The sequence below is a fragment of the Narcine bancroftii genome, chromosome 1, assembly GCF_036971445.1.
Source record: "Narcine bancroftii isolate sNarBan1 chromosome 1, sNarBan1.hap1, whole genome shotgun sequence".
NCBI lineage: Eukaryota > Metazoa > Chordata > Chondrichthyes > Torpediniformes > Narcinidae > Narcine > Narcine bancroftii.
In genome coordinates, this window is record NC_091469.1 from 166,316,676 (window position 1) to 166,339,687 (window position 23,012).

Sequence of the window (23,012 nt, forward strand, 5' to 3'; positions counted from 1 at the left end):
ACATGGATAGGAATGGTTGAGAGGGATATAGGGCAAATGGACCGAGTTTGATGCTCTCTCATCTTAAACCTATGCTTCCTAGTTCTTCTACCCTGGGGTACCCTGACCTCTCACATCTCAGCCTCCTATACTCCATGAGATGTCCTAATTTATCCAGCCTCCCCTTTATTATTCAGCTCCTTTGATAACATTTTGGCAATTCGTGTCTGCATGCTTTCCTGCATAATGCCAACCTATAGTTGGGAAACCAGAACAGAACAAAATGTGGTCTCACAATAACTGAATACTTAATGCCCAGTTCGATGAATGTGAGCTTGCCAAATGCCTTCTTCATCAAATATTCAATGTGTGGTTATCTTCTTGCCTGATCTATTTAGTACGATTTTGTGATTTTCCTTTTTTTTTCTACCAGGGCCTTCCAAATTCTATTTTTAAAAATAATCCCCATACTTTTCTGTACTCATTGTATCTCGCTGATTTCTCCATACATAGAACAGAAAACATTATAGGCCCTTCAGCTTCAATGTTGTGCTGACCTGTGTTAGCCTACTGCACAACAGTCTAATCCTTCCCCACCTCACACCCATAACTCTCTATTTTGATTATATCCATGTGTCTATTTTAGAGTTTTATGAATACCCCTATTGTACCAACCTCCACCACTACTCCCGGCAATGCAATCCAGGCACCCTCCACTCCTAGCAATGCAATCTAGGCACCCCCCACTCCTGGCAATGCAATCCAGGCACCCACCACTCCCGGCAATGCAATCCAGGCACCCGGCAATGCATTCCAGGCACCCCCCCCACTTCCGGCAGTGAGATCCAGGCACCCACCACTCGGCAATGCAATCCAGGCACCCACCATTCCCGACAATGCAATCCAGACACCCATCACTCTCTGTGAGAAAGAAATCTTAGTTCAGACACCTCCCCTAAACTTACCTCCACTCAACTTAAACTAGCGTCCTCTGGTATTTACTGTTGTCGTCCCAGGAAAAAGATGTTGGCTGTCCACACTATTTAAGCACCTCAAAATTTTCTATATCTCTTTTAAGCCACATCTAAGTCACCTCTTATTCATGGTCACTCCAAAGAGAAAAGCCCCAGCTCCGTCAGCCTTGCCTCACAAATATACCTTCTCCAATCTAGGCAACATTCTGGTAAATTTTTACATTTTAAAATATTTAGACATGCAGCTCCTCTGTACCCTCTTCAAAACATCTACATCTTTCATGTAATGAGGTGAACAGAACTGAACTCTACTGGCCAAGTGTGGTCTAATTAGAGTTTGAGAGAACTGCAACATTACTTCCTGGCTCTTAATGATGATGGCTAGCACATCACTTGCCTCCTTAATTCCCTTATCAACTTGTGCAGCAACCTCGAAGGATCCATGGCTTTGGACACCAAGATCCTTCTGCACCTCCATACTATTAAGAATCCTGCTATTTACCATGTACTCTGCCCTCATGTTTGATATTCCAAAGTGCATCACTTATCTGGGTTGAACGCCATCCACCGTTTCTTTTCCCAACTTTGTATTGTCTAGTTCCTGTATACCCCATGTCTACATTCCATACTATCCACAACATCTCTAACCTTCATCTTATCTGCAAACTTACTGACCTATCCCTCCACTTGTTCTTTCAAGTCATGTATAAAAATCACAGAGCAGGGGTCCAAGAACGGATCCCTGTGGAACTTCACTCATCACCGATCTCCTGGCCAAATTACATCAGCACAGACATGTGGGGCAAAGCCACGTTCCTGTGCTGTAGTGTTCTACATTCTACTCCTGCCTTGTGTTTTCTCTTTAGACAGTTCTCAATACCTCTTGCTAACCCGTGTTTCCTGGACCTGCTGCACATCACATTCACTCTCATGAAAACACGTTGCCCTGAACTAGTTCACTTGGAATAATTCTCACGTATCAGACACAGACTTGGCCAGAAATAGATTCTCTGGTCCATGCTTCCCAAATGACTCATCTGCTATCAAGGTGACATTTATGGTCCATTCTTATAGTTTTCCATAACTAACAATTGGTGGGCTTTGATATATGTGTAATCTTTATTAATGACATGGATGAAGGGTATAAATGGGTTGGGTTGTGTAGTGAGAAGCTAGTTACCCTAATGAGTAAATATGAGTTCATCCACTTTAAAAGGAGAATGAAAAAGCCAATTATTGAATAGAATGTGACTGTAAGATATAAGCAGAATTAAAAGGCAGGTTCTATAAATGGATAGAAGACAAATGAATGAAGTAGAGAGAGATCTAGATGTATTCCTGCATGAATAACAAATGTTGGCAGGAAGGCACAGCAAGTAGTTCAGTGGGAAAATGTCATACTGACCTTTATTGCAAAGGGGCTTAGAAATCGGGGTTTTGTTACAAAGCTTTAGTGAGGTCCCACTGGAACACTGCACATAGTTTTAGTCCCTTTAGCTAAGACAGGATGTAGTAGTATTGAAAACATTAGAGATTCACAAGGCTCAGTCTCAGGTTGAGAGGATTGCCCTATGAAGAGAGGACTGAGTCTGTATTCTCAGGAGTTTAGTAGAATGGTGGGGGATGAGGAGAAGACTGACAGGAGTACGAAGGAATATAGTATTGTGTACAAGTTAAACCCTTGATCCCAGAGTTGTGGAGTCTTGATGATTAGAAGTATTTAAATTGGATATATATACCTGTAGTTATATTTTGGATAGATTGGGATTGGGGACTGTAGGTATCTGGCATAGAAGGGGAGCTACGGTTTGGTTCGGTCAGTCCTGATCTTACTGAATGGCAATGAACCTCGTATTTTTTTGTATGAGTGGAGTACATTTGATGAAATGTTGTTGTCATTGTAAGGGAAATAAAGTACAAATTTGCATGCTGCTGGTGGGATCCACACCAGCTGTACAGTCCACAATTTTAATCTCCATATTTCAGGAGGACGTGCTTGTGTTGGAGTTGATGCTGAGAAGGTTGACTGGGTTAATTCCTGGGGTGAAAGGGTTGATGAATGATGTGAGATGGAGCCAGTTTCTGCAAATTCATGAGGTGATCTTATCTTTAGCAAGGAGTCATTGAAAATGTTCAAGCAAAAGACATACAGACATTTGAATTGCAAGGAAGTCTCAGTGTATAGGGAGAACACAGGAGCTTGGAGGCCAATCTTGGATCAGCCATGATCATGTTTAATGACAAAGCAGGATCAAGATTGCTCTATATCAGCGTTTTGTTCTGTGTTACAATGAAAAGTGGCAGTGGAAGTTGTTTCTTTTCTTTAAATAATCTGTTCTACAGTGAATAAAGCCATTCGTAGCCTGTAACTTCACTGGGATTTGCCAATGTGTTGAATTGCAAATTTGTCATGGAGCGTGTCAAGTCACCAGTAACTTACTTCTGCTTACCTCACAGCAACGTCCAAACACCATGAGGAGAACCGTTATCATTCAAGTAAGTGACCGTTTCTCTGGCAATAATCATTGAAGATACAATAGGACTTGTATTATTTACATTAACTAAATGACGGGCTGAGGGTGTTCATGTTCAAGGTCGGGTGCAACTTGGAATTGAATTGTTAATTGCCATGTGTATCAAATATATTGAAAAACTTTGTTTTGTCGGCTCTCTCGGCCATTCCACCCAGCCTTAAGTAGAGATGGTAGTACAAGAATAATACAAAGGGCAGGATAAATATTACACTAAGTCATAGAGTTGCATATGTTATCAGGAGAATGTGCAGCATTTGGAGAAAAATACAGTTAAACAGTGCAGGAGCATCATCTCTTCCCAAGGAGGGCTGCATTGAAGACTGAGAACAGCAGGAAAGAAACTGCCCTTGAATAAGGAGATCCATGCTTTCAAACTCCTATCTTCTGTCAGACAAAGGGGGAGAAGAGAGTGTGACTGGTGTGAAATGGGTCCTTTAAAATATTGCAGAGAGTTTGGTTGTGAGAAGTTGGTTGAGAGAATGGGAACAGCCAAAGTAAGAAAGAGTGGGAGTGGTGAAAATTCCAAAGCAAGGGGAAAAGGGGTGAACTTTTCTGTCTAATTCTAAAAAGGCGATGGGTGCCCGAAGTTTCTTTGTCGGAATGCCAGGAGCATCCACAATAAGGATGAACTGGGATTACTGAGACATTGCTTCAGGGTGACCAGGTTTCATATTAAACTTCATATTACGAGGTCCACAATGTTTGGAAAGATGAAGGAGGTCGGGGAACATTGCTCAGGAGATTCATTTAAGGAAGAACAGAAACTTGATGAGATGAGAACTGTGTGGGTTGAGTTGTGGATAACCAGAAAGCATTAATGGGAGTGGTGTGCAGAGGCGGTGAGATACCAGATGCCATCAAGCAAGAATTAAGGGAAGCATGCAGTCAACGTGCACCAGTTGTCAGCGTTAACATGCACGTAGATTGGGAGATCAAAATTGATAGCATTATAATGGAGGAGTTCCTGGAGTATGTAAGAGATGGCTCCTTGGTCAACATATCGAGGAACCCACTGGAGAATACACAGTCCTAGACTGGGTGTTATGCAGTGAGGCACGATGAATTAGCAACCTTGAATGTTGTACCTTGGGGAGAAGGGACCATCACATGGTGGAGCTTTTCATTTGGATGGAGAGCGACACCATTAACTCAGAGATTTGGCTCCAGAACTTAAAGTAAGGTGACTGGGATAGACTGGCAAGGTTCACATGATAGGTTGATGGCAGGTATTTACAGATTGTCATGGGGAACTTTCTGTTTGCCATAACAATAAAACAGGGAAGGCAGTTCAACTGTTGCTAACGAAGGAAATCAGGGACAGCATTAAATCCAAAGAATGGCCTTTCAGCCCATGTAGTCCATGCCAAACCATTCTGCCTCAACCCCATGTCCTGCATCTGGACCAGAGCCCTCCACACCTTTCCATCCATGGACCTATCACCTGGATCTATCACCTCGGCTAGCAGCTCGATCCACACTCACATCACCTTCTGAGTGAAAAAGTTCCCCCTGTTGTTCCCCTTAAACTTTGCACCTTTCATCCGTGTTCTCAGGCCTTTGTCTCACTCAACATTGCTGGAAAAAGTCCATGCCTTTAGTCCAACATCCATTGCCTTTACTTCATCAACTTTCCTAATAACCTCTTGGAACAATTCTAAGATTAAGTAGACATGACCATCAGTCCCCATTTGTCCAAATGCTTGTATATCCATTCAGTCTCCTAGAGCACTTTCCAATAAGATTTCAGATTTATTGTCAGAGTACATACATGGCATCACATACAACCCTGAGATTCTTTTTCCTGCGAGCCAGGCAGAATTACCACTTATTAGTAATGCAAAAAAAAACTGTGCACAACGTATATAATTTACCTGCTACTGATGTCAAACTCACTTGCCTATAATTTCCCAGATTATTCTTAGAGCCTTGCTTAAACAATGGAACAGCGTGAGCTATCCTCCAGCACCACACCTGTGGCAAAGGGCATTTTCAATCCCCTGCAATTTCTATACTAGCCTCCCTCAAGGTCTGAGGGAATATATTGTCAGGCTCTGGGGATTTATCCACCCTTGCTTGCCTCAAGACAGCAATCACCTCTTCCTCTGTAATCTCCATAGTCTCCATGACCTCTCTGCTATATTGCTTCATTTCTACAGACAGTGCAAAATATCTATTGAAGACTTTGTAGCGGCGCTATGACGGCACTACAACTCCCAAAAGGCATCAAACCAACCATGTGATGTCAGTATGTGATGATAACAGCGTGTGATTCGGGCTTTTAAAAGGTTACATGAGTGATGATGAGTAAATCCATTTGATTCACTCTAAAAACACCTTGTGTGGTTATTTTATTGTGTCCACTGTGATCCCAGTGACCACAGTTGGTGACTTTTGGACAAACATGGACTCTGCTGCCGTTGCTGTGAAGCTGCCACCTTTCTGGACAACTGAGCCTGAACTGTGGTTCCAACAGGCTGAAGCACAACTTCACCTTCGGAAAGTCGAATCGGACACCTCCTGTTATGACCATCTTGTCAGTGCCCTGGACCAGGCCGTCGCTAAGAGGGTTGGCGACTTCCTACGGGATCCACTACGTATAATGCTTTAAAAGCACTTTTAGTACAGGGAAAGGGCAGTCAAGAGACTGTACCCCTTCAGAACTAATGGATGAAATGCTGTTCCTGGCAGCTGGTGAAAGGCCCAATATATTATTCGAGAAGCTCTTTTTAGAGCGAATGCCAGATGATATTAGGCTCTTATTATCCAACTGTTCATTTCAAGACCTAAGGGCTATAGTAGTAGAGGCATACGTTCTATTGCTGGTTAAAAAGCACAGTGAGGAAAGACAGGTCTGCACAACCAACCCCTCCAATATTGACCCTGTGTCACACTCTACTGCTCTTACAAGCAGACAACACCCCAAGACAACAAGCAACATGTGAACACCTCGTCTTGGTGTTATTACCACAGGAGTGGGGGAGTAAATGCCCGCAAGTGCCTTTCATCCTGCCCATTTGTGGGAAATGCCCAGGCCAACCACCAGAAAGGGCTTCGGCTGTTGGCAAGAAACCTGCAAACCTACTGTATGTATGGGACCTGTTGTCCCAGCTAAAATTTCTGATGGACATAAGTTAATGTATTTCCACCCACCGGTTTTGACAGACACCATCCTACCCCTGCCCTGCAACTACGAGCAGTTAACAGTTTCATCATTCTGACCTTCGGCACCAGGAAAATGAATGTCAAGTTTGAGAATCATCTCTACACTTGGCCATTTATTATAGCAGCAGGATCCTGACCTTTGCTTGGTGCAGATTTTCTTTGGGCTCATTCATTCCTCATCGACTTACAAGGGCGTCAGCTAATAGATGGAACTACTTTTCAGACCATTCCTCTGACAGACGCCTCTCCCCCTGCCCTGTGCCTCCAAACATTAAGTAAACCAATAGATGAATTCTCCAAGCTGTTGGAAGATTTCCCTGACATTACAACTCTACAATTTTCCACTCAAAGCACGGTGTTACTCACCGTATTTGTACTAAGGGCCCTCCTATCCATGCTAACATGTGCTACTTGCATCCAGAGGAGCTGCGTTTAGCTAAGGAAGGGTTTGCCAAGATGGAGGAACTAGGCATAATTCATAGTCTAACAGTCTCTGGGCGTCTCCATTACATATGGTCCCCCAACACAATGGAGGTTGGCGAACTTGTGGAGATTACAAGCGGCTTAACGGCGCCACCATCCCAGATCGTTCTCCGCTGCCATATATTCAGGATTTCTCGACTAATTTGCATGGAGCGAAGATCTTTTCCAAAATAGACTTGGTGCGTGGCCGTCACCAAGTACCAGAAGAGCCAGTAGACATTCCAAAAACAGCAATAATTACCCCCCATTTGGGTAGCTGGAATTTTTACGAATGCCATTTGGATTAAAGAATGCCGCTCAATCATTTCAACAGATGATGGATGCTTTAGGATGTGGCATGACCATTGTCTTCACTTACCTCATCGACATTTTGGTGGCCAGTGGGACTAAGGAAGAACATTTGCAACATATACTTTTTATTCATCTTCAAGAGTTTGGATTGACCATCAATCTAGATAAGTGCATTTTTGGAGAAGAAATGATTGATTTCTTGGGGCATAGGATTACTGAGGAAGGTGTGACTCTGCAGCTATCCAAAGTTGAGGCCATTACCAACTCAAGACCTGCTACGGTTAAAAGCTAGCAGGAATTCTTGGGAAAGGTACATTTTTAACATCAGTTTCTTCCGGGAGCAGCTCATATCATGAAGCCTCTTTTTGATTTGTTGTCCAGAAACACCAGAATTATCCATTGGACTGAAGAGGGAAACAATGCCTTCTTGAAGATGAAAGATTTGCTGACTCACGCCACTGTGCTCAGACACTGCCCTTTCTATAGACCCTTCCAGTATGGCTGTAGGAGGTGCACTTCATCAATATATCAATGGGCAATGGAAACCGTTAACGTTCTTCAGCTGCCATCTTCGAGAAGCAGAGAAGAAATACAGGGCTTTCGATAAGGAACTTTTGGCCATTTACTTGTCTATTCGACACTTCCGTTATTTTTTGGAGGACAGAGATTTTACTTTGTACTCCGACCACAAGCCCTTTTCCAAGGTCACAGAGCCCTGGTCAGCTTGACCACAACGGCAATTAACATTCATTTCGGAATTCTAAACAAAAATACGACTTATTTCTGGAAAAGACAATGTAGTAGCTCATGCACTTCCCCATTCTGCTCCAACCGAGGTTTCGTCTGTAGATCAAGGTATTGACTACACAGCTTTTGCTTATTGAACTGCTGTCACGAACCTGCAAATGAAGGATGTCCAGTTTGGAATTAATAGCAAAATACTCCTCTGTGATATATCAATGGGTCGCCCACACCCAGTCGTTCCGGCATCATGGAAACGTTGAGTATTCAACTCTGTGCATGGTCTCTCACATCCATTGATTAGATCGATTGTTCGTATGGTTTCTGACAGGTTCATGTGGCACGGTCTTAAAAAAGACACTACACAAATGGCAAGGTCCTACATTGCCTGCCAGAAAGCAAATGTTCACCAGAATACTAAGGCACCACTACAGTTCTTCTTGGCAGTTATTCGGCGTTTTACTCATGTCCCTGTGGACGTTGTTGGTCCGCTTCTTGTTTCAAGAGGATACTGTTACCTTTTAACAGTAATAGGTTTACACGGTGGCCCGAGGCCGTGCCTATGGTAGATGCTACTGCAGACACTTGTGCTCGGGCGATCCTCACTTCCTAGATGTCTTGTTTTTGTTTACCGGCGTATGTCACTTCGGATAGAAGACCACAATTTACTTCTTCGCTGTGGATGACCTTGTCTCGCTTGCTCGTTATAACAATTCATCATATCCAGGCCAATTGAATGGTGGAAAAATTTCACTGACATCTCAAGTCAGCCTTGATGGCTCGGTTAGAGGGCCCAAACTGGGTTGATGAACTGCCCTGGACATTAGAACAACTTCAAAGGAGGACCTCCAAGCTTCATTTGCTGAGCTTGTATACGGCGCACCGATGGTGGTTCCAGGGGAGATTGTTCCCTACCATTCCAACTCCAGCAATGATCCTAAGGAACTGTTAAGCAGGCCAATGGAGACTGTAGGAAAATTGACCCTTGTACCAGCATTGTCACACAGAGAGCACTCTTCTTTTGTACCTGAACACCTCAAAAACTGCAAATGTTTTTGTCTAAAGGGGAACATTTGGTCAACCTTTGCAGACGCCCTACGAAGGACCTTATAGGATACTCAGACAAAGTGATCGACCTGTATTTTGGGCATTGGAGGGAAGCCACAGTCTTTCACTATCGACAGGCTTAAACCAGCTCATGTGGACAAGTCTTCCCCACTGCAGCAGCCGACAGTCCGTCGCAGAGGTCGACAGCCTAAAAGACACACAAACCTTTCTGTCAGTTTTGGGGTGGGGCGGGGTTGGGGGGCAGCGTGTAGCAGCGCTATGGCGGGTCTGCATTCCCAGAAGGCCGGCCATGTGACATCAGTCCATGATGATGTCAGCGCATGTCGAGCGTGTGATTCGGGCTTTTAAGAGGTTGTGTGGTGATGAAGAGTAAATCCGTTTGATTCACTCTAAAAACGTCTTGCGTGGTTATTTCGTCAAGTCCACTGCGATTCCAGTGGCCATAAATTCTCAATTTCTTCGGATCGATGCATAGATGACCACTCTAATTGTTAAGAGGACCAATTTTTGTCCCTTGCTATCCTTTTTCTCGAAAGAATACAATCCTTGACTCCCTTCCTGATCAAGAATGTATCGACTTTTGCCTTTAAATATCCAGAATGTCTTGGCCTTTGCAGTTGTCCATGGCAACGATTCCACAGGGTAAAATAATTGTTCCTCATCTTTGTTTTAAAGGGACGTGCTTGTGTTCTGAGGTTGTGTCTGGTCCCAGACTCCCCCACCATTGAAAACATCCTCTCCACATCCACTCTATCCAGGCCTTTCAGAATTCGCTAGGTTTCAGTGAGATCCCCGCATTCTTCTAACCTCTAGTGAGTACCATCCCAGAGCCATTAAACACCCCATGTATGAAAATCCTTTCACTCTGGGGATCAGCTGGTAAATGTCTCTGGACCCTCTGCTATACCATCACCTCCTTAATTATGGAGCACAAAATTGCTCACAATATTCCAAGCATGGTCTTGGAATGGCCTTTTTTGCCTCATCATCATATCCCTCTTGAAATGAATGCCAGCATTTCATTTGCTTTCCTAGCACCACGTGCCTACATGGAAGATGATGTTTTGGACAAGGATTCCCAAGTCCCGCTGTGCCTCTGATTTAACATAGAACAATACAGTGCGACAGGCCCTTCGGCCCTCAATGTTGTGCTGACCCATATATTCCTTCCTTAAAAAAAGTACTAAATCCTCCCTACCCCATAACCCTCTATTTTTCTTTTATTAATGTAGCTTTCAATGAGTCTCTTAAATGTCCAGAAGTTCCAACCTCCACCACCATCCTTGGCAAGGCATTCCAGGTATCCACAATTCTCTGTGTAAAAACCGCTGATGTTTCTTCCTTCTGTTCACTTTGTACACATGTCCTTTGGTACTTGCTGTTCCTGCCCTGGGAAACAGGTGCTACTGTCCACCCTCTCTATGCCTCTCATAATCTTATAGACCTCTATTAAGTCTCCTCTCATCCTTCTACACTCCAAAGTGAAAAAGTCCCAGCTCTGCTAACCTTGCCTCATAAGACTTATTTTCCAATCCAGGCAACACCCTGTGAAATCTCTTCTGCACCCTCTCCATAGCTTCCACATCCTTCCGACAATGGGGTGACCAGATCTGAACAAAATACTCTAACTGTGGTCTTACCAGAGATGTGTAGAGTTGTAACTTGACCTCTCTACTCCTGAACTCATCCCCCATTAATGAAATCTAGCATCCCATAGGCCTTCTTAACTAACTATGCGGCGACTTTGAACTCTGTTCATCAACACTCTTAAATAACCGACCATTAATCTTATACTCAGCCTTCTGATATATCCTTCCAAAATGCATCACCTCACACTTATTGGGATTGAATTCCATCCACCTCTTTTCTGCCCAATTCTGGATCCTGTCTATATCCTCTTGTAACCTTCGACAACGTTCAGCTCCATCCACAACTCCTCCAACCTTCATTTCATCCGTAAACTTACTGACATATTCTTCCACCTCTTCATCCAGGACATTTATAAAAATCACAAAGAGCAGGGGTCCCAGAACAGATCCTTGTGGAACTCCACTAGTTACTGACCTCCAGGCAGAATACTTTCCTTCTTTCTTGCTTTCTCTGCTTTCTTCCTACAAGCCAATTTTTTATCCACACAGCCATGGTTCCACTATCCTGTGCCTCATGACTTTCTGAATTAGTCTCTCATGGGGAACTTTGTCAAATACCTTGCTAAAATCCACGTCAACCACATCTACCGACCAACCCCGTCGTGAATTTCTTTTGTTACCTCCTCAAAAACCTCAATTAAGCTTGTGAGTCACGACCTTCCCAGAACGGTTCCCTCCAGCCTCTCCACTAGTCACCGACCTCCAGGCAGAAAACTTTCCGTCCACTACTACTCTCTGCTTTCTACATGCAAACCAATTTTTAATCCACACAACCTATGACTTATGGCTTTCTGAGGTAGTCTCATGGGCGACCTTGTTAAATGCCTTACTAAAATCCATATCCTCCACATATACCACCCTACCTTCATCAGTTTCTTTTGTTACCTCCTCAAAAAAACTCAATTAGGGTTTTGAGGCGTGACCTTCCCTTCACAAAGCCCTGTTGACTATCTTTGAGTAAACTGGACTTCTCTAAATGCTCATAGATCCTATCCTTCAGAATCCACTCCAATAGTTTGCACACCACTGACATAAGACTTACCGGTCTATAATTCCCAGGATTCTCCCTGTTACCTTTTTAAATAAGGGGACTACATTTGCCATTTTCCAATTCTCCGGCACCTCTCCTGTGGCCGAAGAGGATTCAAAGATTGTAGCTACTGCCCCAGCTGTCTCATCTCTCATTTCCTACAGCAGCCTGGGTAGATCCTGTCCGACCTTGGGGTCTTGTCAATCTTGATCTTTTTAAGAAGATCCAACATTTCCTCTTCCTTAATCTCCACATTGTTCAGCACACAGCCCTGTTCAATTATAACCACACTAGGTCCTTTTCTCTTACACGTTGCCTCCTTTATCCAATTCTGACTGCATCTTCATTCTTGTCGTCCTTCTGTTCTTCACATACACATAGAATGCTTTGGGGTTCTCCTTAATTCTGCATGTCAAGGCCTTCTCGTGCTCCTTTCAAGCTCTCCTAAGTCCTTTCTTAAACTCCTTCCTAGCTACCATATACTTCTCATGAGCCCTTCCTGTTTCCTACTTCCTATATCTAACATATCTTCGTTGTTCCTCTTGACTAGTTGCCTGAACTGTTTCATCAGCCATGGTTCCTTTTTCCTACCATCTTTACCTTGTTCCTGTGGGACAAAACTTTCCTGAACCTAGCGCACGTGGTCCCTAAACTACCTCCACATTACTTCTGTGCTTTCACCCTTGAACATCTGTTTCCAATTACGCTCGGTTTTTCCTGCCTCATCCCCTCATAATTAGCCCTTCTCCAATTAGGCACTTTCCAATTTATCTTTTTCCATGGCTTATGCTGAAGTTAAGGGTGTTATGGTCACTCTCACCAAAATGCTCCCCCACTGAGAGGTTCACCACCTGACCAGGTTCATTCCCCAGATCCAGATCCAGTCTGGCCCCTCCTCTTGTTGGCCGCTCCACATACTGGGTCAGGAATCCTACTTGTACACACCTGACAAACTCAGCCCCATCCATCCCTCTTGCAGTCAGGAGATGCCAGTCAATATCAGGGAAATTGAAATCACCCATAACTACAATCCTGTATTTCCTACGCCGTTCCAAAATCTGCCTGCTGATCTGCCCCTTGGTGTCCCGAGGGCTATTTGGGGGCCTATAGACGACTTCTAGCATGGTGAGAGCTCCCTTCCTATTTCTGACTTCCACCCACACCAACTCTGTGGACACTCCCTCTGCAGCCTCCTCCCTTTCTACAGCTGTGATACTATCCCTGACCAGTAATGCTACTTTCCCTCCACCCCCTCCTTTTCTACCTCCCAACCTATTTCTTTCAAAACACCTAAGCCCCTGCATCAACCAATCTTGCCCTTCTTCCAGTCAAGTTTCAGTAACAGCCACAACATCATAGTGTTGGAATTTAGGAGAATGAGGGGGATCTCAATGAAGGATTTTGAATGTTGGAAGGCATGGACGGCGTAGAAATAGAAAGGTTTTTTCCCTCTGGTGGGAGAGTCTAGGACAAGTTCAGGATTGACGAGAAACTCAATCAGAGTCTCGTTCAAGGACTCGTACTTTGCTCTTTCTGCATTGCCCAGTTTGTTTGCCTTTCTTTCCTGCCTGGGCCCTGCTGCTGTGTTTTATATTTGTGCAGGGCCCATGGTTGTTTATTTAATGACCTGGATGAGAATGGAGGTAACATGGTGGATATTCTTGCAGGTGAAACCAAATTGATGAAGAGTGGAGAATGGCATTTGAGGGTGCATCAAAACCTACATGAATTGAGAAACTGGACCAAAGAATTTAATTCAGATTAGTTTGAGGTGTTGCATTTTGTCAAGTCAAACCAGGGATGAACATACAGAGTAAATGTTAGGTACTGGGTGAAAGTTATCAATCAGAGAGACCTCGAGTACAAGTACTCTGTTCCCAAAAGTGGGCTGACAGGGTGGTGAAGAAAATGAAACATAGACGAGAACAGCATGGGAACAGGCCCTTCAGCCCACATGTCTGGGTGATGTCCCATCATAAGCCTTTATCACCCTGTCTACCTGTGTGGCTACTTTCAATGAATACATGGACTTGGGCTCCAAGATCCGTCTGCACATAAAGACTTTGAAGAGATCTGCTGAGAACTGAATACGTTCCCCTTACATTTCACCTGCAACACCTCCTTTTTGGTTGGGTCAAACTTCATCTGCCTTTTCCCAGTAAGTGATCTACTGTGTATAAAACCATAGAACAATACAGCATAGAGCCAGGCCCTTCGGACCATCTAGTTAGTCTATGCCAAACTATTTATTCCACGTAGTCTCATTAACCTGAACCCAGACTGTCGTCTCCATATTTTTTCCATCCACAGACCTATGCAAATTTCTCTTAAATGTTCAGATCGAACATGTGTTTGCCACCTCTGCTTCACCCTCTGAATAAAGTTCCCCCTAATGTTCCCTTTAAAACTTTCACTCTTAATCCACGTCATCTAGTCTCAACCAATCTCAAGGGAAAAAGCCAGCTTGAACTTACCCTATCTGATACTCTCATAACTTTATGTTCTCCTTTGGCTTGGCTTCGCGGACGAAGATTTATGGAGGGGGTAAAAGTCCACGTCAGCTGCAGGCTCGTTTGTGGCTGTCAAGTCCGATGCGGGACAGGCAGACACGGTTGCAGCGGCTGCAGGGGAAAATTGTTTAGTTGGGGTTGGGTGTTGGGTTTTTCCTCCTTTGCCTTTTGTCAGTGACAAAATAACTTTATGTACCGCTATCAAATCTGCCCTCATTCTCCAATGTACCTGGGAATAAAGTCTTCACTGATTCAACCTTTCTCTATAAATCAGCTCTTCAAATCCTGGCAAGAGTCTTGTAAATTTTCTCCACACCTTTGTCAGTCTTATTGGTGTTTTCTGTAGGTGTATGACTAAAACTGCACAATATACATCTTCCACATAACATTCCAACTCCTGTCCTCAATCCACGAAGGTTCTGGAGAAACTCAGCAGACCACGCAGCATCCAGAAGTGGATATCACTTTTCTCTTTTTTTTCTCTTCTGCCCTCCCACCCATGTCGACCTATGACCCTTTGCCTGTGGGGATGTGCTCCTCCCTCTGCCCCTTCTTTCATCCCTCCACCTTTTTCGTCAGGCACCTACCTGCTTTTTAACCATATCTTGACAAAGGGCCTAGGTCCAAGAAATTAGTTATTTATCTTTGCTTTTTGTGGGCACTGGGTGACTTGCTGAGTTTCTCCAACTATTTTGTGTACTAAAGCACAATCACAGCATCAACATTTTCTTCTTTAACTCCTGTACACGATGCTTTGATATATGAAGGCCAGAATGTCAAAATCTCTCTTTACAATCTGTGACAATACTTTCAAATAATTTTGTATCTGTATCCCTGATCCCTCTGTTCTGCCACATTCTGCAGTTCCCCAATGTTATCAGCATTTAATTCCTTCTGCCATTTTATAGTTCTTCTTTCGAACCGGTTCTGATCCAACTGCAGGCTTTGAGAGTCTTTCTCACTGTTTTTACACATGCAATCTCAGTCACACCTGCAAACTTGCTGATCCAATTTACCACATTATCATTCAGAATCAAAATGAAATTGTGTTTTGTGACAGCAGCCTAGTGTAAACTTTCAGATTATAACCATCTTACAAGTAAAAATAACAGTGCATGAAAAGTCAGGCCGTGTCTATGGGGTTCATCGGTCATTCAGGAATCTGATGGCGGAGGGGAAGAAGCTGTCCTTGTGCCGCTGAGTGCTCATCTTTAGGCTCCTGTACTTTTTTCCCGATGGTAGCAGAGTGAAGAGGGCCTGGCCTGGGTGGTGGGGTCTTTGAGAATAGAGGCTGCTTTTTTAAGACACCACCTCATGTAAACGTCCTCAATGGAATGACGATTGGTGCCTGTGTTTTTGCAGGCCGAGTTAACAATCCTCTGGAGTTTATTCTTGACCTGAGATTTGGTGCCTCTGTACCAGGCACTGGTGCAGCCAGCCACAATGTTTTCACTGGTACACCCGTAGAAGTTTACAAGAGTCTTCGGTGACATACCAAATCTCCTGAGACACCTCACAAAGGTTAGCCGCTGGCCAGCCTTTGTGATCCCATCATTGTGGATAGTTGAAATGGATGACAAACAACAATGGACTCAGTCCTGATCCAAGAAGATACCACTTTGTCACAGGCATCCAGTCAGAGAATTAATCAACTACTGCCCCTCTCTCAGTTCTCCCGCAAAACTAATGTCCCTCCAGTTTATAACTACTCCCTGAATACTGAGTGGCTGAACCTTTTTGACCCATCTTCCACGTGGGACCTTGTCAGAGACTTTCCAAAAGACCACGTAGATAATACTCACTGCATTTCCTTTATCAACTTTCCTGGTAACCTCTAGGAAAAACTCAAAATGATTGGTTAGATGTGACCTACCACTCACAAAGCCAGTTCCTGTTTACCCGTGTATTTGTATATCTGGTCCAGTAACTTACCTACTATTCTTTGAGAGGGTAAAGAAAGGATACAATATTTCGCTGGCAATCAAAATTAAGGAAAATTCTAAGAAATTTTATTATTATGGGTAATTTAGGAAAGAGTAGAGCCTTTTAGGGAATAGAGGGGTAATCTGCATAAATCCGGAGGACATGAGGGAAGTCTTAAATATTAATTATCTGCATTGTAGTTCGTAGGGTGAATATCAAGCCTATTAACATTATTAAATGGCCCAGTGGGCAGAAAAGCCTGAAGATATTTCAAGGTTGCTGTAGAATCAGAGTCAGGTTTAAAGGAGACAAGGGAGAAGAATGAAAAGGGCTTGCCCTATTTTTAAATGTTCGCTAGCCACAAGTGAAGTGTCAGATGACTGGTAGACAACAAATCTGCTACTGGTGTTTAAGAATGAAGAGGTAATTACAGGCTAGTGAGTCTAGTATCTGGTTGGGAAATTATTTGGCTCAATTCTGAGGTAAAGAATTAACATGCTCTTGGAAATTCAGGAGTTGATGGGGGGTAGTCAGCATGGCTTTGTGGTTGGGAAATTTTGTCTGACAAAAGTTTACTTTCCGTCAACACATGATCCTTCACACCATCCTGGCCCACCTGGAGAACAAGGCCTGATACGCCAGGCCATTTATTGACTTCAGCTTGGCATTCAATGCGATCCTACCTCAGAGGCTGGAGGATAAACTCTTGTTGCTAGGATTCAACACCACTCTACCACTGGATTCTGCACTCCTTGACTGAAAGACCACAGTCAGTCCGGGTTTATAACAAGACCTTAAGACCCAACACACTGAGCACTGGCGTAGCTCAGGCATGGCTAGGCATGGCACTGGCATGGCACTGGCATAGCACTGGCGTGGCACTGGCATGGCTGTGTGCTCAACCTGCTACTGCTGACTCACGACTGCACTGGCAGATTCAGTTCAAGCAGAATCGACTAGTTTGTGGATGACAGAGCAGTAGTTCATCAATGGCTGGACGGGAGAAGGCAGAGAGTCGTGGTGAATGGTTCCTTCTCAGGCTGCAGGCCTGTGACTAGTGCTGTACCTGAGGGATCGGTGCTGGGACCCTTGTTCTTTGTCACCCATATCAGTGATCTGGATGATAACATGGTCAATTGGATCAGCAGGTTTACAGGTGACCCTAAGATGGGAGACGTTGTGGACAGTGAAGAAGGCTTTCAAAGTTTGCAGAGGGATCTGGACCAGCTGGAAAAATGGCCGATGGAATTTAATGCAGACAAGTGGGAGGTATTGCCTTTTGGAAGGACCAACCAAGAAAGGACGTACACGGTGAATGGTCGGGCACTGAGGAGTGGGGTAGAATAGAGGGATCTGAGAATATGAAAACATAAATCCCTCTAAGTGGCGTCTCAGGTGGACAGGGTTGTAAAGAGAGTTTTTGAGTATGAGAGTTGGGATGTTATGGTAAAATTGAATCAAACATTGGTGAGGCCACATTTGGGGGATTGTGTGCAGTTTTGCTCACCTCACTACAGGAAAGATCTCAATAAGATAGAAAGAGGGCAGAGAAGATTTACTGGGATGGTGCCTGGACTTCAGGAACTGAGTTAGAAGGAAAGGTTCAACAGGTTAGGACTTTATTCCCTGGAACGTTGAAGAATATTGATAACGTGGCTCAGAGTCATTGGTTACAGAACAATAGAAATGAGCTGATAAATGGGACAGAACAGCAGCAGATAGAATTTAATTCTGAGGATCTGCACTTGGGAGGTCAAGGCACATACCATAGAACAGAGAACCGTAGAAAATTACGGTACAGTAAACAACCCATCGGCCCTTCTAGTCTGCGGTGATCTATTATTCTGCCTCCTCTCTACATTCCAGGGAATAAAGTCCGAACCTGTTTTACCTTTGCCTGTTACTCAGTTTCTCTAGTCCGAGGAAATCTTCTCTGTACCCTCAATTTTATTGATATCTTCCATAGTTAGGTGGCCAAAGCTGTTCACAGGACACAAAATTTTGCCTCATCAATGTCTTATACAACTTTACCATAACATCCCAGCTCCCACATTCAATTATTTGATTTATGAAGGTCAATGTGCCAAAATCTCTCTTTACCACCCTATCTACGTGTGACTATGTAGCAGCACTTTCGGATCCCTCTCCTCTACCATTTACCGTGTATATCCTACCTTGGTTTGTCTTTCCAAGATGCAACATCTCACACTTGTCTGTATTCAGTTCCGTCCGTCCTTTCTCATTCCAATTTTCCAGCTGGTTATATGGTTCAAGAGCCCGACAGCTGTTGGTGTTGGTTTAAGGTGAGGAGGAAGAGGATATGAGGTTGTACTTTTTCACCCTGAAGGTGGTGACCGTGTGCCGTGCATGGCATGAGTAGGTAGTAGAGGTAGGAACTCTCTGGCATTGTGTTTACTTTTTTAACTACATTTGAAGAGTAACTTGTGAGGAATTAAATCACCAAGGCAAAGAAGGCCACAATGGGATTGGGATAGGTTGGAACTTGATGGTTGAAGAGAGTTCAAAGTGCCAAGGTACTGTCAGCAATGTTGACACTAGTGGATTGGTGATTCATAGACTGCAGGAACCTCAGGATGTTGGTGTGTTTCGAGAGAGTAACTGAGCCATTTCAGAACAGTGACATTTCCTATTTATAGGGTGAATTCAGTTAAGCTTCTGGTCACAGATGACTTGAGGGATGAGGAAATAGTAATGCCCTTTGCCATGAGATAAGGAATCACTCTTGACTCAGATGTTCCCGCTGAAGTTGTGTTTTAAACTCGATAGGAGAGTGGGGGTTGGGAAGGGTGAAGAACAAACCATGATAAACTATAGTTTTCTCAGCGATGAAGCAGATTTCCTAAAAGTTAAATGGGCTTCCCTGAAGCTTCATTTTCTTTAGTTCTGATTGTTATCAATTGATAATTTTTTTTGCAGAAGGTGGCAGTTCAAGAGCCAAGCGAGCAAAGTACTCCAGCCACAAGCAAAGAGTGATCGTCATGCTTTACAACAGAGTGTGTGACATCGTGTCTAACATGTCGGAACTGCTGGAGATCCAGCTTCTCACAGACACGACAATCCTGCAGGTAACTCGTCTCAGCCCCCCTCATTTCCTACTGCTTCTTTATGCGCTCTTCTCTACTTGGGCTGCACACTTACACTTACACTTGCACCAAATTTTGTTTTCCTTTTTTTCAATCAAAGAATTCTTTAGTGTTGAGTTTTTCCTGTTAGATGCTGAGTGTTAATGGAGGTCTTGAGCAGGAACTGTGTAACTGGGCACTCTTGTGATAAAAACCCTCAGCATCTTGTTTGGATGATGCCGAAGTTAAATTGGCACACCTACCTTGCACAATACTGAGCGCTTTGTCTTTTGGACTCCTCTAAGGTAGCTGATTTGAACTGGGATGGCCAAAAAGAGGCCCAAAATGTCCCTGGTAGACCCGATTAAGGAAGGTCCCAATTTATATCATCGGACTATACATATACCATGAACATAGGAGCAGAAATAGGCTATTCAGCCCATCAAGTCTGCCCACCATTCATTCATGAACTGATACATTTTCCCACCCAGTCTCACTGCCTGGCCTTCTCCCTATAACCTTTGTTGCCCTGGCTAACTTATCAATTGCTGCCTTGACTACACCCAATTACCCGGCCACTACTATCTGTGGAAACAAATTCCACAGATACACCACCCTTTCTTGATACTTGGGTGTCTATCAAAGATTCTTTTGAATGTCCCTATTGTACCAGCTTCCACCAATATCCCTGCACCTCCATTCCAGGTCTCATGACTCTGAGTAAAATACTTGCTCAGCGTATTAGTTAAAACCCTAACCCAAACTATCCTCCATTCACCTTAAACAGGTGTTCTCTGATATTTGCTGTTGACACCTCAGGTAAAAATTGCTGGTTCTCCATCCTATCTAAGCTCCTTTGGACAACACAGCACCAGCAATCAGGGCCTGGGTTCAAATCCTGTGCTGTCTATAAGGAGTTTGCACGTTCTCCCAATGTCGTCGGTTTCCTCCCAAGTCCTCTGGTTTCCACCAAAATGTACCAGGGATTATAAGTTAATCGGGTGTAATTCTCATGGGCCAAAATAGCCTGTTACTGTGCTGTATGTCTAAATTCAAACATTGTTCCCTCCATTAATTCACCTCTCATCCTTCATCACTTCAAAGTAGAGCCCTAGCTCTGTCAACTCTGTCTTTACCCTTACACCATCAGTTGTCTAAATCGCAATTCTCTAATGACACTGTTGTTATTTTATTCCTCTCCAGCATTATTGAGAATTAATGGAAGAGGCTGCTCAGAATTTGTGCAGAAAAACAATGCCAATTATTTTGGGGTACCATTACTATTTGTTGGCTCCTTCCTGATTATTATGCATGCCTTCATATATGTATTGTTATGGAATAAGTGAATAAAATGATGATAAAATATATCTTAAAAGGGTAAGATTGTGAGGCTTAGTTATTAGGTGACATTTCACAAACAAACATCTCATTTGCCATGCAAGGATAGACTTTGTGTCTGCATTTGGCTTGAAGAGACAATGGGTCGTGTGTGAGAGTTTCACAAGTAAGTGTTAATGGACCAGCATGTTTGAACAATGTCCAGGCTCAAGAACTGAGAACTCTTTTGCTGCTAGACTGGTGCCAGAGTTTTAAATTTCTGGTTGGAGTTTGTGGTCCTACGAGGGGCCATGTGGTTTTGCAAACAGAGAGAGAAATTCCATTTTTTGGGGGAGAGAGAGACTGAGAGTATTCTGCAGCAGTATGTGGTGAAGGCTGCAAGTTGGCAGACCTGCTGCAAGACCCCATTGCAAGATGGATTTTGAGGTCCGAGTTCAGCCTGTTCTAAATCTCTGTAGTCAGTTGCAGAGGCTGTGACTGGTTATTATGTTTCTCACGGAATAGGGGAAAAAGAAGAACACCTTGTGGTAACTTGGAAGAAGAGGTTATCTTTTGGAAAAACCCAAGAGGGGCAAGTTTCTTTGATAAAACACTTCAGTTGCTGATTGAAGGAAATCAGTTTGTGCGTCCAACGAATAACAAATATCTCTCTGAAACTAACAAAGACCTTCCTGAGTGGTAACAACTTAAGTTAAAGGACCAGAGCCCTGTGAATACAATATGTTTAATTCTGGGCACAGTACGGAAGGTTGCCTGATCCTGGTGAACTTGGAGAAGTGAAAAGTGAATGATTGGAGAGTGAAAAAGAACTTTCCTGAACACATACACATTACATCCACATACGCTTAGAATTAGAAGGGTACTATTAAGTTAAGTTAATTGTATTAAGTATTGATCTTATTATTTTGTGTTAAGAAAATAAAACCAGTTTTGTTTAAGTAGCCGTTGTCTTGGTGAATTTCTGTGGCTGCTGCTTTTTGAGTTCTTTGGGCCCATAATATATGAACTTTATTCTTTTCATATTTAGGTTTCGTCTATGGGGATTACACCATTTTTTGTGGAAAATGTCAGTGAGTTGCAGTTGTGCGGTATCAAGCTGGTGACAGCTGTAAGTACAGTTACTGGAAAGATTTTCTGTTCATTTTTGGGATGTGGCCAATGCTAATGAGCATTTATTTCCATCGCTGATTTTCTTTGAGAACCAGCAGTGAGCTGTGGCTTAAACTTTTACTATCTTTGTAGTGATGACACTGCGGCCATTTTGTTGCGTGGTTTGTTTCAATATTTTTGAAAATGGAAGAATTGCAGTAAATTGGAAGTCAGGATTGTGCATGACTTGTTGAAAATAGAACAGGAATAGGCCCAAATGATTTCAGATTTATTGTCCACTAATGAAAGAGTTTCAATTTAATACAGGGGCATGTTTGTGATGAATATGACCTCCAAATTAAACTGGAACTTTGGTGTGGCATATCATACACAATCCCTCTATTTTATGCAGATCATATCTACTTCCACCGCTACCTCAAGGCACCTGTCAATCTGTTTTTAAGAAAAAGTACTTGCCTGCACATATCACCATGGGTTACCTTGTCAAACACCTAATTAAAATCTATATACCACATTTGTTACCTCCTCGAAAAACTCATTTATACTTGTAATGCATGAACTGCCATGCTGACTGTTCCTGAGAAGACTGTTTCTCTAAGTGCTTGTAAATCCTGTCCCTTAGATTCCTCTCCAATAGTTTGCCCACCACTGATGTAAGACTCTGGACTATCTCTTATAGCTGCTAACAACAGCAATATTAGAGCATATGGGGTGCGGAGTATTACACTTGAATTTTTATGGACATTCACGTTGGCTGATGTATCACCACCTCTGCTGGGCACAGATTTCCTACGAGCTAACTCTATATTAGTGGACCTGAAGGGAAAGCGGTTGGTCAACTCCAGAACATTCGAACCGCTCGCCTTATGCCAAGCCACTCTGTCGGCGCCCCATTTGGACTTAGTTATGTTCTCCTCAAACTAGAATGCCAAGATCTTGGCAGAATGTCCAGCCATAGTCACCTTGCAGAAATCAGCTGTTATGCCAAAGCTCGGGGTCCAGCATCATGTCCCCACGAGAGGAGCACCGCTGCAGGCCAGGGCACACAGACTACCTTCCGACAAGCTATGAATAATGAAAGAGAACTTCTGTAAAATGGAGGAGATGGGCGCAGTCCGTTGTTCGGACAGTCCATGG

The 23,012-nt window shown here is 43.5% G+C and overlaps 1 protein-coding gene across 5 annotated transcripts in view; it reads left to right on the forward strand.

Annotated features, from left to right (window-relative positions):
* The window catches only part of LOC138735925 (nipped-B-like protein), a 1,086,099-nt gene that overhangs the window by 804,534 nt on the left and 258,553 nt on the right, over positions 1 to 23,012 (forward strand). For all 5 annotated transcript variants that reach the window (XM_069884602.1, XM_069884605.1, XM_069884611.1 and 2 more), the window contains 3 exons: positions 3,411 to 3,449; positions 19,282 to 19,430; positions 21,793 to 21,873. In XM_069884602.1, coding sequence (XP_069740703.1) covers positions 3,411 to 3,449; positions 19,282 to 19,430; positions 21,793 to 21,873 — 269 coding nt within the window. The remainder of the gene's footprint in view (positions 1 to 3,410; positions 3,450 to 19,281; positions 19,431 to 21,792; positions 21,874 to 23,012) is intronic.